This window comes from Colius striatus, chromosome 1 (assembly GCF_028858725.1).
Source record: "Colius striatus isolate bColStr4 chromosome 1, bColStr4.1.hap1, whole genome shotgun sequence".
In the NCBI taxonomy this organism is placed as follows: Eukaryota; Metazoa; Chordata; class Aves; order Coliiformes; family Coliidae; genus Colius; species Colius striatus.
This window is the reverse complement of record NC_084759.1, coordinates 109,697,660-109,713,230: the sequence shown is the minus strand read 5'-3', so window position 1 is coordinate 109,713,230 and position 15,571 is coordinate 109,697,660. Positions and strand designations below refer to the sequence as shown.

The 15,571-nt window shown below is 37.5% G+C and overlaps 1 protein-coding gene across 13 annotated transcripts in view; it reads right to left on the bottom strand.

Annotated features, from left to right (window-relative positions):
* POU2F1 (POU class 2 homeobox 1) overlaps window positions 1–15,571 on the bottom strand; it is a 124,298-nt gene that overhangs the window by 30,290 nt on the left and 78,437 nt on the right. For 6 of the 13 annotated variants that reach the window (XM_062003020.1, XM_062003011.1, XM_062002950.1 and 3 more), the window contains 3 exons: window positions 14,053–14,172; window positions 12,129–12,308; window positions 6,281–6,407 (listed from right to left, as the gene is read on the bottom strand). In XM_062003020.1, the coding sequence (XP_061859004.1) occupies window positions 6,281–6,407; window positions 12,129–12,308; window positions 14,053–14,172 (427 nt within the window). The remainder of the gene's footprint in view (window positions 1–6,280; window positions 6,408–12,128; window positions 12,309–14,052; window positions 14,173–15,571) is intronic. The other 7 variants (XM_062002961.1, XM_062002976.1, XM_062002993.1 and 4 more) reach the window with 4 other exon arrangements.

The window sequence follows — 15,571 nt, the reverse complement described above, 5'->3', positions numbered from 1 at the left end:
TCGTATGTTCTGAACTAATTATCATTGAAGGACAGTATAAAATATTCTGATCTTGCTCAATCTACACAGTTTTGACATCACCTTAACATATTTAAGAAATACTGATACAGGCGCCTCAGGCAGAAACTGAAGAAAGGACAAGTTATTTCAACCTGCAATTGACTGAAATAATGATCAGTGGACGAGGAAAGCAGCTGAACCGTTTCAGCAAAGTATGTATCTCTTTCACTGACAGTCTTTTCAGATAGTTGCTGTGCACATGCTTTGGACTCCTGTTGGCTTTCATGAGTGGGTAGATGTAGTTCTGCTCTTCTCATATATGACTTGTACTAGTCTTAGCTTCACTTTCGTTTCTAAGAAACTCCTGCTCCACACTTCTGTCTCAGGTAACTCCAGTGACTTAACTTACAGGGTACGTAGCACGTCCTTCTAAATATAGTGTAAGTCCAAAACTGCACCTTTTAGGCAACTGCTGCAATACTGGTGTTTCAAACTTTGCCATTTCCTTAGGGACTCATATCAATATTGTTTAACATCTTTATTACCAATAAGGCAGATGGAACAAAATATATTCTCAGCAAATCTGTGGACAATAACAGATAAGGGGAGAATGGTCAGTAGACCAGAATTCAAGGTCTAGACACTCTGTACAAATGGAACTTCAAAAAGAGCAATGCAGGAAAAGACAACCACCTGCATGGGGGTTGAAATAACCCTGTGCCGGAACACAAGGTGGGCAGTGGCTAGCTAGAAAACAGTTTTGCAGAGAAAAGACCTGGAGGACAATGAGATGAACACGAGCCAGCAGTGTGCCCTGAAAATAAAGACAGCCAAGCACATCCTGGGCTGTATTTGCAAAGTGCAGCCAGAAGGTGAAGGGCTGTGATTCTTCCCCCCAACTTATCTGGCACTCGTGAGACCACATCCGTACTACTGTGTTCAGCCTTGGGTTTCCCAGTACAGGACAAAATGAAATCCTGGATTTTGTGCATTTGAGGCCTGCCAAGGTGGCTAACAGCCTGGAATACCCATATGAGCAATAGATGAGCTGGTTTGTTCAGCCTTTTGAGAAGACTAAGATAAGATCATAGTGCTGTCTTCACAGATAGAAATAGAACCTTCTTGAAGGTGCACAATAATGAGATGCAATGAACATAACTTGGAATACAGAAAACTCAAACTAGATATATAAGGAAACAATTTGAGGTTGATTTTTTTATTTAAACCATGATAGTGGTCAACTATCGGGGCAGGTACTTGAAGCAGCTGCGGAATCTCCATCTTTGGAGATGTTCAAACTCAACTGGCTGAAGCGCTGGACACTGCTGTAACTGGACTTGCTTTGAACAATATTACATGATTGAGAAGTCCCTTGCAACCCACATGATTTTCGAATCTATAAAACCATTGTACCTTTATAATTAAGTTTACAAAGGCAGTATTTCTAACCTTCTGCTTTGGGTTCTAAGAGCCCAGTAGTATTATTGCATTAAACATAGCATACAAATCATCTTCATGACACTCCAAAAGAATGACTGCATGAAGGTAAAGATTTATACAAAAGAACTTCAGAAGTTTTTTGGTTTTTTGATTTTTTTTTTAAAAAAAAAACATGACAGTTAACATAAATGAATCTACCATCACCCAGGGCTTCTCCTGTAACGTCTAGAGTAGCATGAACAATGGCTCAAGCCAAAAAAACCTCTTCCTAACAGCCAAGAGTCCCCAGGCACTGATCTGGGGTTCAGCTCTTACTGTCTAAAATTAAAAGATAAAACAAACATTCAAGTGCAGATTTTATCAGCAGATTTTTTAAAAAGTTGGCCCAGAAGCATAACACATAACTCATCCCTCAAAATTCACCACTCAAAAGAGGGATTTTTTTTTAAATCTAAGAAGAACTTAACTGCTTTTTCTCTGCCAAAGCTGTTAATTTTCTCACAGACATATCCTGCAAGCTAGCTTGCAAGAAAAAGCCATTACAATGTCACAGTTTGGGTAACTGAAAGCTACTGAAAGGGAAGAAGGTAGGGTGTCATGCCACATTTTACATACAGTGCCATTTGATCAGCTTTGTTGATCACTGTTGGTGCAAAGAAGCTTCTAGGCACTTTGGTGTACTTTATTTTATCAAACCCAGATCTTCCAAAATGTTGACTTGTAGGTGGAATTATACTCAGATCCAACACGAGAGAAATTACTAACCTGTGCATTCCTACAAATCTGGTCTACTGAGATGTTAAGCTGCTGCATGCTGCTGCACCTTCTGCAGTATTCTGGTACCCTTCAAGAACATAGTGTAAATGTGCTGAAGCTGGTGAACTGCGGTTTTTAGGAGTGCGCCATTCAAAGCTGCTGCTGCACTACTTTAATGGAAGTCAATATTTTCACCCATAACGCTGTTCGGATGGTTAGAAGCAAAGAATTGATTCATACCTTGGTAATGGGCATTGGCAGCACCACTTTAAAGACTCCATTTAAATTACTTCTTCGAAGTTTTTCAGTCCACTTCAAGGTCTCCCCTCTTAGTTGGGGAATGTGTTTGAGTCAGCTACATTTTATTCAATTGCTGTGTCAAAAAATTCACTGTCATTAAGAGTCTCTTGACGATGAACAAGCTAGGTCTCCTCATCTGCATACTGAGTGGACCAAAGCATTTTCACCTGATTCTCAAAGTACATTACTAAAAAAGAGGAGTCCTGTAAGGGCAGTGCAGATGCACAATCTCAGATGAGATGAACATTTGTCAGTTACAAGTTTGACACATCTGAGAAGAAATACAGGCAATTGCAGCCATTTTCCTCCATTCTCACACTGGGTGAGGGAGTTGCACTCTGATTTATGGTACCAGAGGCCTGGAGGGTTAGGTATCGATGCTTAACATTCGTTATCCCATTTAAAAAAATAAATAGTTTGGGTTTTTTTCAGTGATACAAGTGAAGTCCTAAAGTCTGAAGGACAAAGATGCAAAAAAGAGTACAGGACTAGATTTGGCTTGCTATCATCCCAGAAATGGGATGTTAAATGAAATCATAAACAAGGTCTTTGGTAATAGACAGTAATAACTTGAGAATAGGTAAGACTCAGTTCTAATGTTTAAAGCTAATTAGTAGCTTGTCTTCCATTTGCCTTTCTGGATACTCTCTTCATAAAGCTCCTTGACAACGATTAAAGTATCTTCTTAGATCTTAACAACTTCTATTTGTGAGATTAAGTGCAGCACCATTTCCCCTCTCCGCTCAGATTTTTACTGATAAGATTTTCATTGGCAATATCTTCCGAGTAGAAAGGCAAATGGTCATCTGATGAGAGTAATATTTTTAAGAAGCAGCTATAATTGTAGTAAATGATGTTGAATTGATTATTCTAGAGACAGCTCTATTAGATACAAGAGAAGATACAAGAGGTATAAAGACTGTACAATGTGCTACATTCCTGCACGGAACTTAAAACAGTAATACGGGGACAATAACTGCTCCAAATAAGAAATTGTTCCAAATTTCTATTTCCGTGCAATCTTCTGTGTATCTGCTTAGGCTTCAAATAATTGTTTCAGTTACAATGTTTATCCATTACAAGCCATGAAAAACAAGAACTTTATTTATTTTTTTTACATAAGCCACTGAATAAACAGAAACCATGTGGAAAAGGAAGATGACTACATTAGGCACATGGCAGTGGATTTATTGGGACAATTTCACATCTGCCTCTGTGATCTATAACGTGTGTTGAAGAAAGATAGCAGAATAACAGACTGATTGTTGATTAGTATTTTAGGTACTGTATTTTCTAAAATATTTCAGAGGCAGGATCTAAGCCATGATGTTCAACCTATTCCAAGTATCTAAACAGGATTGCATTACTCTGCATCCAATCACCTCTTCAAGTAAAAGAAGTTCTTCCTCTAGCAAATGTTTACCTGTTTCTATGAACTTGCTTAGAGATACTATTCTTCAGTCATTGCCCTCAAAACTATTCTCTTATATTAAAATCAATGTTTCTTATTTACATGACCTCATGGCCATGTACAAAACAGTGCAGTTTGTGAAGCAATACATCTCTTTCAGAGCAGATAATCTATACATAAATCTGAATTTTAATTTTAGCTATTAAATGCTCACATTTATATATGTAAAACTGCATACAGTATCAATGAAGCATGAGAAAAAATCTGAATGCTGTTGGTTTACTAGAAAGCTCTATACCAGTTTCTTCAGAATATTTATTATTTTATGAAGTTGACTAATGGACCACCAGGACAAGAACAACATAGAAAAGTCAGCTGCAACAGCAAATAACAAAATAAAAATATACACTTTCTCAATCTTTCTCATAAATAATGACATACTGTTTGAGATCTTCTAACAATAACTATGAAATACTGCAAAAAGCCATACCAAAAAGTGAGATAAGGGGTATTATGACATACATGTTGCTTTATCATTGAGTGCTCATGAAGAAAATTAGATCCATTCAAGCATTTCACTTTGGAAGGTTGTCACACAATAATGGCCTATGGTCAGAATACAGAATATAAATCTTCCTACATTTTTGAGCTATTCAGTTGTCCAGACTGCACATTGCCAGTAAAACATGGTGTTCCTACAAACACTGCGTCACTGGTGGCAGCAATATGCAGGTCTTAAATTGAAGTGATGAAATCATTTTCAGAGATGGCCCCTGGAAAAGGTACTGTGAAAACCTCTTCTGGTAGTTATTCTAATTTAAAAGACTTTAAACAAACAAACAGCCTTTTTCCTTTCTATAATGCAAACAATTAAGTTTGAGAGATGAGTATGATTTGCTTCTGTTAGTTTCGTTTTTTTTGTGAAGCATCTTCAGAGATATTTTAGAAAACCAGAAGTTAGCTGAAAAACGTAGGCAGACGTTAAGAGCAGGTTTTTCAAAACAATGCTTTTGTGCTTGTTTCCTTGAAAGAATTTGGGTTTTTTAAGAGGGGAAAAAACCCCAACAAAACACATCTATTTTAAAGAATCCTTGAATTAAATTTTGGTAAAGTTTTATTTCTTCTCGAAGAATATGTTAAGTTTATAAGTTGTGTTTCATTTTAAGACAACTGTATATCGCTAAATGTCTCTATGAATAGTCTTTCAGCCATTTTCTACCAGTGCTGATATAAAAGCTCTTCTAAATCAAATCCTATTAAAGGAAAGTTAACTTTGATTAACCCTTTATTCAAATATGAGAGCACTGTGACAGTGAGAGCTTCTGCACAATGGAAAGCCAGTTCCATACAAGTCGTAGTATATAAGAAGGAATTACACATGAAAATATTGAAAGGAACAGAAGAAAATCAGGTGCAAAGAGCTACTTTATAGGACAGTCAGGCTCTGGAGGACTCTTCAAGCATAACAGCATTTGCCTTCTGAGCAAGAATCTTTGTATTACCACACCCAAAAAACTGCATGGAGTTCACATAGAAGAGAAAGGAAGAAAAAACCCCATTGGGGTGCATCAGCATAAAAGATGACAGTTAAATGCAGTTTTCTGTGGGCATCAACAAACAGGCTGCAATCAGTACTGTTATTTATTTCAACTTGAATGCATTAGTTTTTCAAGGAAAGCTACTGCATAACAGTGTTAATTGGTCTGGCACACTACCACCTGCCACTGTCCTGGTTTGCCTTTAGCAGGTAAGCCAAACCCAGCATACCACCAAGTTATTAATTCCAAGAGTTGTTATAAAAAATCAAGTATTCTATCTCTTTCCCCCAAGTGTAATTATTATTTTAGTTTATTATAAAATTCATTGAACCCCCTTTAGACTTAAGAACTTTTATAGTCTCCCACAAGGACTCTTGATTTTGTAACCTTGTTCCAGTCTTAGAATTTTGTAGTCCTTTTAGCATTTACCTAATCCAGACAGCCCACAGATGCTTCATGTCTCTACCTCCTAGGATTTTGCCTTTGAGTTCTAGAGAGGTGTCTTCTCTGGTTCCCTTCCCTGTAGGCTTACTTCTTGAGAGCCCACCCCACAAAATTCGGATGCTGCAGTATTTGCCATGAGGCTTTGTTGTTAACAAATGTTTCCATGACATGATCTCTGGATGGATCCCCCTTGAGAAGGGAGCTACACAAATTTTGAAAAGGTTGATGTCTAACACCTAGAAAGGGACAACCTGATAAGAGTCTCCTAATTGCAATACTGTTATTTCTCCTAGGGCATCGCAATAGTTAATGAAGGTGTAGGAACCACCTCAGTTTCACTTTCCCTCTAAAAAGCTATGTATGATTTTATTTTCTGGCAAGGAGCACTTACCCTGCTGCCCCTGCGGTGTTTGTGAGATGATGAACTGTGCTGGCTGCAAGTTGGTTGTTGGATGCACCAACACAAACTGTTGCAGGTTGAGATTCTGCTGCTGAAGCTGCTGCAAGTGCTGCAAATCCTTAAGGAAACAGGGGCAGGGAAAAAAAAAAAAAAAAAAGGAGGGAAAAAAAGGAAAGGGAAAAAAAAGGAAAAGAAAGTCTGTGCGTTAGACATTTAAGTCAGCCATGACTCCCAATGTAACTAGATTTCCTATCAACCAGTTACATTCTAACATTTAGAGATAAAAGTGGATGTCAAACATATCAGTCCTGCTACTGAATATCCTTTAGGCTGGCAATTCGAATTTAGTGTCCTTCATAAAAACAAACAAAAATTGTTTACCAAATAAGCCAGCAAAATATTTCCAGCACTGTTCTGCATATAAAAATCAATATCTCTCTTCCCCAGATTCAGATGTTGTCAAATATGTTGGCCTTATTAGCACCCAGATTTCTCAGACTTATTTTTTGAGGATGCAACTCTGGAACAAAAATCATTGTTGACAAGTCAAGCATATTAGCTTGGAGATGTTTTAGCTTGTAACATCAATCTGTAATTACCATTCTAAACAGTCACAGGAAAGCAAAGAATTACAGATTCCTAGTTTGCACTCTGGTTGTTCAGATCAAATTTCAGGAGGTAGCTAACTCAAACAGTAAATATATTTTTTAGTTCTAAACCAAATTACAACAAGCTTAAAAGATATGGCTACAATAAAAGGTTAAAAGGAATAATCCAAAACATTGCACTATTGTAGAAATCTACTTTTATATAGCTAAACCATTCAGAACCATTAATTTTCTATAATTAAATGACTAGTGTCCACATAAATGCTAATCTCTGAGAAACTGAATCATCAAGAAAAATGCTTCAACTTGCTGTTTAGCTAGAGAACGAAAACACAGAAAATTGCACAGAAAATTTTCCTCCCAAACTAGTCTTTTTCCTTTCAACTTCTCAAAGCAGGACAATAACAAGAGTAACTGAAATTCAAAAATGGAAGCACAATGTGAGGCCAGCCAACATAACAGAGGTAATCTGTGAAAGCTTTCTATACACGAGTGTATTCAGCTTTCGGAGAAGAACCCATTTCCAAATGCACGCTAAGAGGGCGGATAAAAGCCTGAAAAATATCCCACAGTTAAAAGTTGTCATTAAACAAATTACAGTAAGCAACCAAAACACCTCCCAAAACTCTGTTTCAGGTAAGTTAGCTACTGCGGTACTGGTTTGCAGACAAATACCCTCTTTAGGGTCCAACTGTCTCAGATGATGTTAACAATGCCAGTTCACTCCTAAACAGTGCTCAATCTGGCTGCCTGAATGGAGCTGCTCATTTTATCATACTTCCTAATATACTTTACATAATGTGAGCCAGGCTCGCAAAGATCTGGTTCGCAAGGCCAGTAAAGTGCCCCCACGTACTGACTAAAGCAGGTCACCAAGCACTCACACAAGCTGCTCAGCGAGCAGATGTGAAAGGCCAGCAATACAGGTGGAAAATCAAGACAGGCTGACAAAGATAACTTTTTATTTACACCATACAACTATTTGCAGAACACAGTTGTCTGTCTATGGCCCTACATTATTTAAAAAATGTTAAACTAAGACTTCAAAGTTGCAACGATATTCTCCTAGAAAAGAGGTGTGACGAGTGTCAATGCATGGAAATTAAGGCCGTGGGGAAAAAAACCCAAACAAACCAAACCAGAGAGTCCATTGATTTATGAGACCATAGACATGTACTGGAAGAAACCAACTACTTAACCTGCATTGCAAAGACAGGGGCATCAATCAGCTTGGTCATGTTAAGCCAAAAGAGTACAATGTAATAATACAGTAAACAGACACCAGATGGATTGATCAAGTAATGTTTTTTAAGAAATAGAACGTTTTTAAAAGTGCCCCCCAGTGCAACAGAGTGTTTTTGAAGTTGACATTATTGTTTGCTTTCAGAAAATCTGAGAAGTATTGCAATCATTCCTATGAAATCAAGGCAAATTTGCTTCCTGAAAAAAAGAAACATATCTGCTACAACAGTTTTCCCGAGGAACTCCATGTTTCTTCTGACTTCAGAACTGCTACTAAAAGTCCTTACTTTTTGAGCCCAACTCATTTATTCATTGATGTTCAATGCTCTAACAGTTACTTTTGCAAATCGAGCAGAGTCTACAGCACAGAGAGGTTCACATTGAATTGGATGTAAGGACTAGACGCAGAGGAAGAAACAGAAAGAGCAGGGCAAGCTGACTAAGGCTGTGAATGCTGGGTGGAAGAAAAAGAAATTAAGAGGTTGAAGGACAAAAACAGGGACGGGTAAGAGAAAAAGCAGAAACACAAAGAATTGGGAATAAATTTTGAAAGAAAAAGCACAGACAGAAGAACAGATACATTGAGGACCTATGCCACCAAAAGCAAATGAATGAACCTCCCCCTCCTCAGATGACCAAGTAAATCTCAGCTGATTTGAAGAAACACCACAGAAGATGGAGTTACACACAAGAAAGAATACAAAGAATCACAGAATCAAAGGAAGACGGCTTTTGTTTAAGACTATAGTACTCATAACACAGGGTAGTCAGCTAAGTCATGACAGCTCTTATCATCAGGCTCTTACACTTTAATATGAGAAAACTGTTTTTAAATTAAAGCCTCAGGGATAACGGGTATAAGCAATCTTATTCCATGTATCTGCCTTGGTAAATGGTATCTTGACTGAGTCTTGTTTAAATACAGAAATATAATTCTGTAATGCAGAATGGAAACGATACCTCCAAGGCTCATCATTCTTAAACAGCCCTCCCAGTCCTTCAAATTTATTTGAAATTTGACTTTATTTCTACCTTGGGAAAGCTTTATTATTTAGTTAATTGTAGCATTACAATAAATCTCCCAACAGCAACTATGCGAACAACCCCAACACTCTTTTCCTATAATGATTTTTTTTTCCCCTCAGTGGTAAAATCTGTGTACTAAATAAAAAGCACATGGGAAGACTTTCATGGAAACATGCATGTCTTCTGGTGCTGCCTAACAATTTAGAAAAATAAAACCAATCCAACTCCTACCTTGTCAGAATTATCTGCCAAGTGTCACGACTTGAAGTGAGGAAGTTTTTTTGTTTTTAAGAAATATCTAAATTTCTGAATTGAGTGACACTATCTATAGTTACAACATCAGTAGAAACTTAAGCATTCCTGTAGTTTTGAAGTTTACATCACAAAAACACTGATCATGGATCCTGAAAACAAGTAAACTTTGCAAAGAGCTCCAAAATTCGATACAATTGTTTAGTAACAATTTAGCAGCAGCACTAACATCTTATCAGATTGCTGCAGCAGACACCTTACATCAGCTGCAGTGCACATTAAAGAAGTCATGCTTGTGCAATTAGTTAACTAAAATAAATATGGTAATCCCCCTGCTGTGGAGACCTGCCAGTTAATCAATTATTCAAAAATTCTCAATTAAAACAAACATTCAGCTATTTGTGTAATCAGCTATATGTTTACAATAGCAACGCAAACAAAGCTGAGCACTGTTTATACATCGTTGTCAAGACAGATCAAAAAGCATGGTGTTATCCACCTACAAATCTAGACAGCGAAAATTTCCCATAAAGTATCTCAAATTACATTCAACACTTACGCAAATTAATCTCTGCACTTTCATCATACGAAGCCACTAATGAGATTCAACCAAGCTATATTTATAGATCAAAATAACCTACAGGAAATTAATTGTAAAGGCAAACATTTAAGTAATTAGAAATTCCAGAAAACAAATTTTGATTTGTTCCCCATGTGCTACAGCTACACATTATATGCTGACAGCTACATGGTTATACGCTATTTTTCATAGAGCCTTAAGCTCATTCACACCCACAAAACAGAGAAAGCTCACTTGAGAAGCTCTTTTTTGATGGCACATGCCTGATCTTTTCAGCTCTTCTCAAACACTTCTCTGATTTTTTTTTTAAACTTCTGGAGAAAATCCCAGCACTAAATTAATAACTGTAAATGCTTCACACATTTTCATAGCTTCCCACATAAGTGCAAGAGCACAATCAGCAAAATCTCACACATGTACAACAATGCTTTCAAAAAGTATCCACGAATTTGGTGACCTATTTGACAACTGCAAAGACAGAAATAAGAAGGTATAGATTTTATTAATATGAAATGATAATGCTCTGCACTTCAGTAAAGTAGATCTCGCTATCTTAAGCTGCACACCTAGAAGACAAGAGACACACACCTGTGGATCACTCACATTTAGGTGAAAAGACTCATATAATATCGAATGAGAACTGTGATAGATGCATGAAAAGATGTTAGAAGCTAACCATCAGCTTCTTCGACATTTCCCACTCTTTTCTTGAAATGTCTCTGTATCATTTGTTATAGACAAAGGATTAACAAAATTAAGAGATAGTCTCGGGAGTTACTAATTTCCTTAACGCTATATCCTCAAGACATTTCCAGATTATGACAGTTAAGTGGCACTCTTTGCTAAAAGAAGTATTAACATCTGGTCACATGACTCATGCCAGTGCAGCAAGAGGCTCAGTGTGACGGGTCTGTAGGCAACATCTAAAATCTTTTAAAAGTGGGATGGCATCACTCTGGCCTCTGTAAGGACAGACAGAAAGGTCAGAATTTTTAAACCAACACCATGGAATTTTGCCACTTCAGCTAATAAAACCTGACAGCATAACCAGGCTGTTATTCTGCTAATGGACTGGCACAATACAACATTTCACCAATGGATTTCATGGATAATTGTGACGTTTTCATTCTTTTATTTAATCAGCCTTTATCTTCACTTCTTAGACACATCATCGCAGTTGAACACAAGTGAAAATAGTCTGAATAGAAGGTGTCAGACAGTTTTGAAGAACCTGCTCACTGTAAGAAGCAGTAACTTTGGAGATTAAATACCCAACATACCTTGCACAGATAGACTAATCAAAGTGCAATATTAGTTACTAAGAATCTTAATCTACAGAAAGATAGACCTCAGCATCAGCAACAAAATCACCTACTAGTAGTAGTCAAGACACCTACACTATATATTTGGTTAAATCCTTGTCCACAAGTCTAAGAAGCTTCCACAATATATATGCAAAGTATAGAGACAGTGGTGCTGCACTGAATTAAGCCAATCCTGGAAGACCCTGGAGGATCTTTGCCACTCCTAGTGAGCAGAACTTCCTTGGTAAGCAGCTCTTCAGAATGAAGAATTAACAGGTCTTTACCAGCAGACTATAAAACTGGACAGATTCCAACACTAGATTGATTCTGGCAAGTTTTCCTCTAGACACACAAGACTGCCCATTCTTTCTCACTGAACTCTGAGCATTAAGTACCAAACCAAAATATCAGACCAGTCAAGTCAAACTAACTTTCTTCAGCTCTATCATTTTGCTGTTTGGATCTAAGAAGCATCCTTTGTGATATGGAGGCATCCCTTCCCATCCATATGGGTCTCGACAAGTGTCATTTCTATGGATATCTTCTGTACTCCTTTTTATCCTTTCTCAAGCTAAGGACAAGGAGGAAAATCCAGAAAATACAGCATCTGGTCAGATTCTGGAACAAGGTCAGAAACCCAGTGGAACGGATGAGCAGCTGCTACACATTCTTTGCTAAAACTATCAACTTCAACCTCATCAGCTACAGATGCAGGCAGAAAGGCTAACAGTACTCAAGGACTCTAGAAACTCACTGAATAAGGAATAAAAATATCATTTGAATGATGCAATTAGTCATTTTCCACCCTCTCAAGCCTCAAGGCTCACCTGTGCAATCTGTATTGGCTGAGATAGAGGGATCTGCGTCATCGGCGTTGCAGCAGAGGCCGAGATGGTGGCACCAGCAGCGCTGTGCTGCTGACTGGCTGAATGCTGCACTGCAGCCGCCAGCAACTGTGCCTGCGCCTGTTGTAGCAATAACTGTTGCTGGGCTGGCGTCAACGTGAGCTATAAATAATTAGAAAACACAGCCATTAATAATGGAAAGAGCCACTTCAGCTACAAAGTCATTAGCTAGCTCATTACTAGTTATATTTACCAGACTTCCTAGAACTATTACTACAGTTCGGCCATTAACTAGCCAATGACTCTGTCCTTAAGTAAGGGGACAGCTGGCTACTCAACACAGCATACGAACCAACCTACCACAGACCTGACATAAACCAAGCTGCACAAACACAAAGATTTGCACTCACTGGAACCTACAGAACCTAACTTTACTCCTAAGTTTTCTTCAGTAACTCTATCAGGAGGTTCAGGCAAAAGGTAATTAAGTAGCAAGCAAAAGAAAAGAATCCATATTGCCGGGATTTCAAAGGAAATTTATACCCAGCAGAACAGCAAGTGATTAGCCAGATGAATGAGAAGCAGGAATGCTAGCTATGGCTACTGAACAAACTGATAACACCCCAGCTGCTTCACATTAGCATGAATCCCTGCCATATTCCATCATTTCCATTATGCCCTAAGATATGAGTAAAGAACATGAGCTCCATTTGTTTCTCTCCAAGTCTCCCCATCTGCTTTTTTTTTAAAATAAAATAGAGTTGGCAAGTTTACATCCCTTCCCTTTCCCAAACACACATTATCTCTGTGAAACAGGTGGCAGCAGTCTCTCCTTTACATGTAAATGAATCTTGATGCCCACATTTACTACAATCCTGTCTGCACAGACCTGGAGTTTTGAATGTTCCACTACTGCATAGAATCATAAATTAAAACAAACCAGTATTTTTTTGAGAATGATAAAAATAATAAAATATGCAGGGTTTTAATTACATACTGAATGTAATATTTCAAAAGCACAAAAACCGAATAGGATGATTGTTTAAATTGTAGCATATAAGAAGACTTAACAATCAAACATGAAACTAAGACATCATTTCCTTAACTGTCGAGATGATCTAACCTAACACTTCAAATCACAAACACATTTTTGGATCAACTGCCCTAAATTCCTTATCAACATACAAACTCTTAAAACTCCAAAGCTGATTACATGGAAACAAACTCGTTAACCAAACCAGCCCATTCACAAAACCTGTTCTTTTTTTAAATGACTGAAAGCATTTGCAACGAAATTCAGGAACACTAGTAAGCCTAAAACAACAGTTATTCCATAATTACTCCCGAAGCCTTGCAAAGAAAAAATTCAAAATTGGTACGTTAAAAAGGAAGGGTTGAGTAGGCTTAAGGCAAGCACTAATAGAGTAGCTTAAAAAGAAATGTGTTTGAGAAGAGGAAGAATTAGTGTCAGCAGTTCCATCATTTTTATTCTTCATTCATCTATCTGATAAGATTTAGTATCATGCTCACATGCCTTATTTTAATCTTGCAAAAAAAAAAACCCAAACCATTCCTCTTTATAACATCACTGACTTTCTTATTTATATACACACACCAGGTTTTGATTTCATTGCAGAGTCAAGATAGATATTGAGAACGGAGAAAGAGACTTCTTCTTTGGGGGAGAAGCAAAGACTTTGCAACAAAAAACAAAGATTAAGGTCTGGTTTGGTTTTTTTATTTTTTAAGAGGAAGATATTTTCTGATCCTTCTTTCAGTCAAGTTCCTTCCTATGTTAAAGGAAATGACAAAACCCGTTCACTGACAGTTCTATAGGGATTGCCATAAACACTGCCTTCGTTTGCTGGACAGGAGGCCTACTGCAGTATACTTGGGTAAATCTTACCCCAGTGATCTGTCCTCCGGCCAGCATGAGCTGGGTCTGGGGTATGGCCGCCTGCACTGAAGGCTGCTGGGAAGGCTGGCTTGGCGGCTGAGAGTCCCCAGATTCTTCATTAGATTTAGACTAGTCAAAAAAAAAAAATACAACTCTTTATAGTGTAAAACAGATGTTAATGTATAACACTGCTATCTCAACACTGCACAATAAAAATCTTTCATCTGCATACAAAAAGCCCTTGGGTTTATTTTAAGAGTGTGTTTAAGCAATGGCTCTATGTGCCCACTATTTCAGCTAGAATTGCTCAAACATGTTTGTAGGTAATGCAGTTTAAACAAAACAAAAAGACTCTCAGGTCTTTTGTAACTCTAAGACATTATTTCCAGGTCTCATTTCATTTTACGCAATGCAACCGAAGCTGAAACTAGCTTTCACCATAAAGAGAGAAAAGGTTGTTAAAATTATTCATTGCCTAAAATCCTGAACAATGGAACGACGGAGATTATGTTTCCATTTTCTATAGTTGTCCCGTGCACCTCTAAGTCATCATACTGTTGGCTCATACCTCACAGGTTTATCTACCTACAGCAAAATACACAATATACCACAGTGCTTTTAAGTAAAGCTTGGCATTTATTTAATTGAAAGCTGCTTCATTTTAGAAGATTTGGGGTTGTTTTTCTGGGGTTTTTTGGTTGTTTTGGTTTTTGTTTTGTTTTGGTTTTTTTAAACAGAAGAAATTGCGAAGACATGAGAGGAAATGCAAGTGCATGAAGACTGGGAGAGAGTTTTATGATAATTAAAACTGGTTATGCAGAACATTAGAATTCTGCATAGATTTGCATATTTTCCACCACCTGTTTTGGGGACTGCAGAGCAGGCTAATTAACATAAAGGCTCTGATTAATTCTGCCAGTCATTGAGCGATAATTACAGCGCAGGACTGTAAACATTCTGCACTAGAGATACAGCCTGTTTGCCAACATCTCTCTCAGGGATGGAAGTTTACCATGGCAACCGAGGCAATTTTCTGCCTCCTTCCTCTTAGAAAGGAAGGTCACTATACCTCCTCTTCTTTCCAAATTGTTATTATGTATAAGTGGGTCCACATTCTATTGCATTTCATGTAATGCACTACCTACATTCTTTAATAACAAGCAATACTGAAACCAGTTTTCAATAAAACTGCATCCCTTGCCCCTTAATATAGTACTGAGAGGAAGTGGCACATTAACTGACACATTGAAGTGTTCAGTATCATAAAAAAGTTTGAAAGCTTTGTTGTCTCACGTACATTATTAAACGATTACTCTGACCTGTTTTGAAACTGCTGTGTTATTTACACAATCAATCTACACTAGCCACATTAGATAGTTAATGTTACATTACCCTCCTATATTAAGCTGTCAGAAATAAGGACAAACTGCGAAGTAATACTTTGCTATGTTTAAACTAAGTGAATAAATGGAGGAATATGAAATATTCCTCATGATTGCATGTTTTAAACTCCGGTTTCTGAACACTT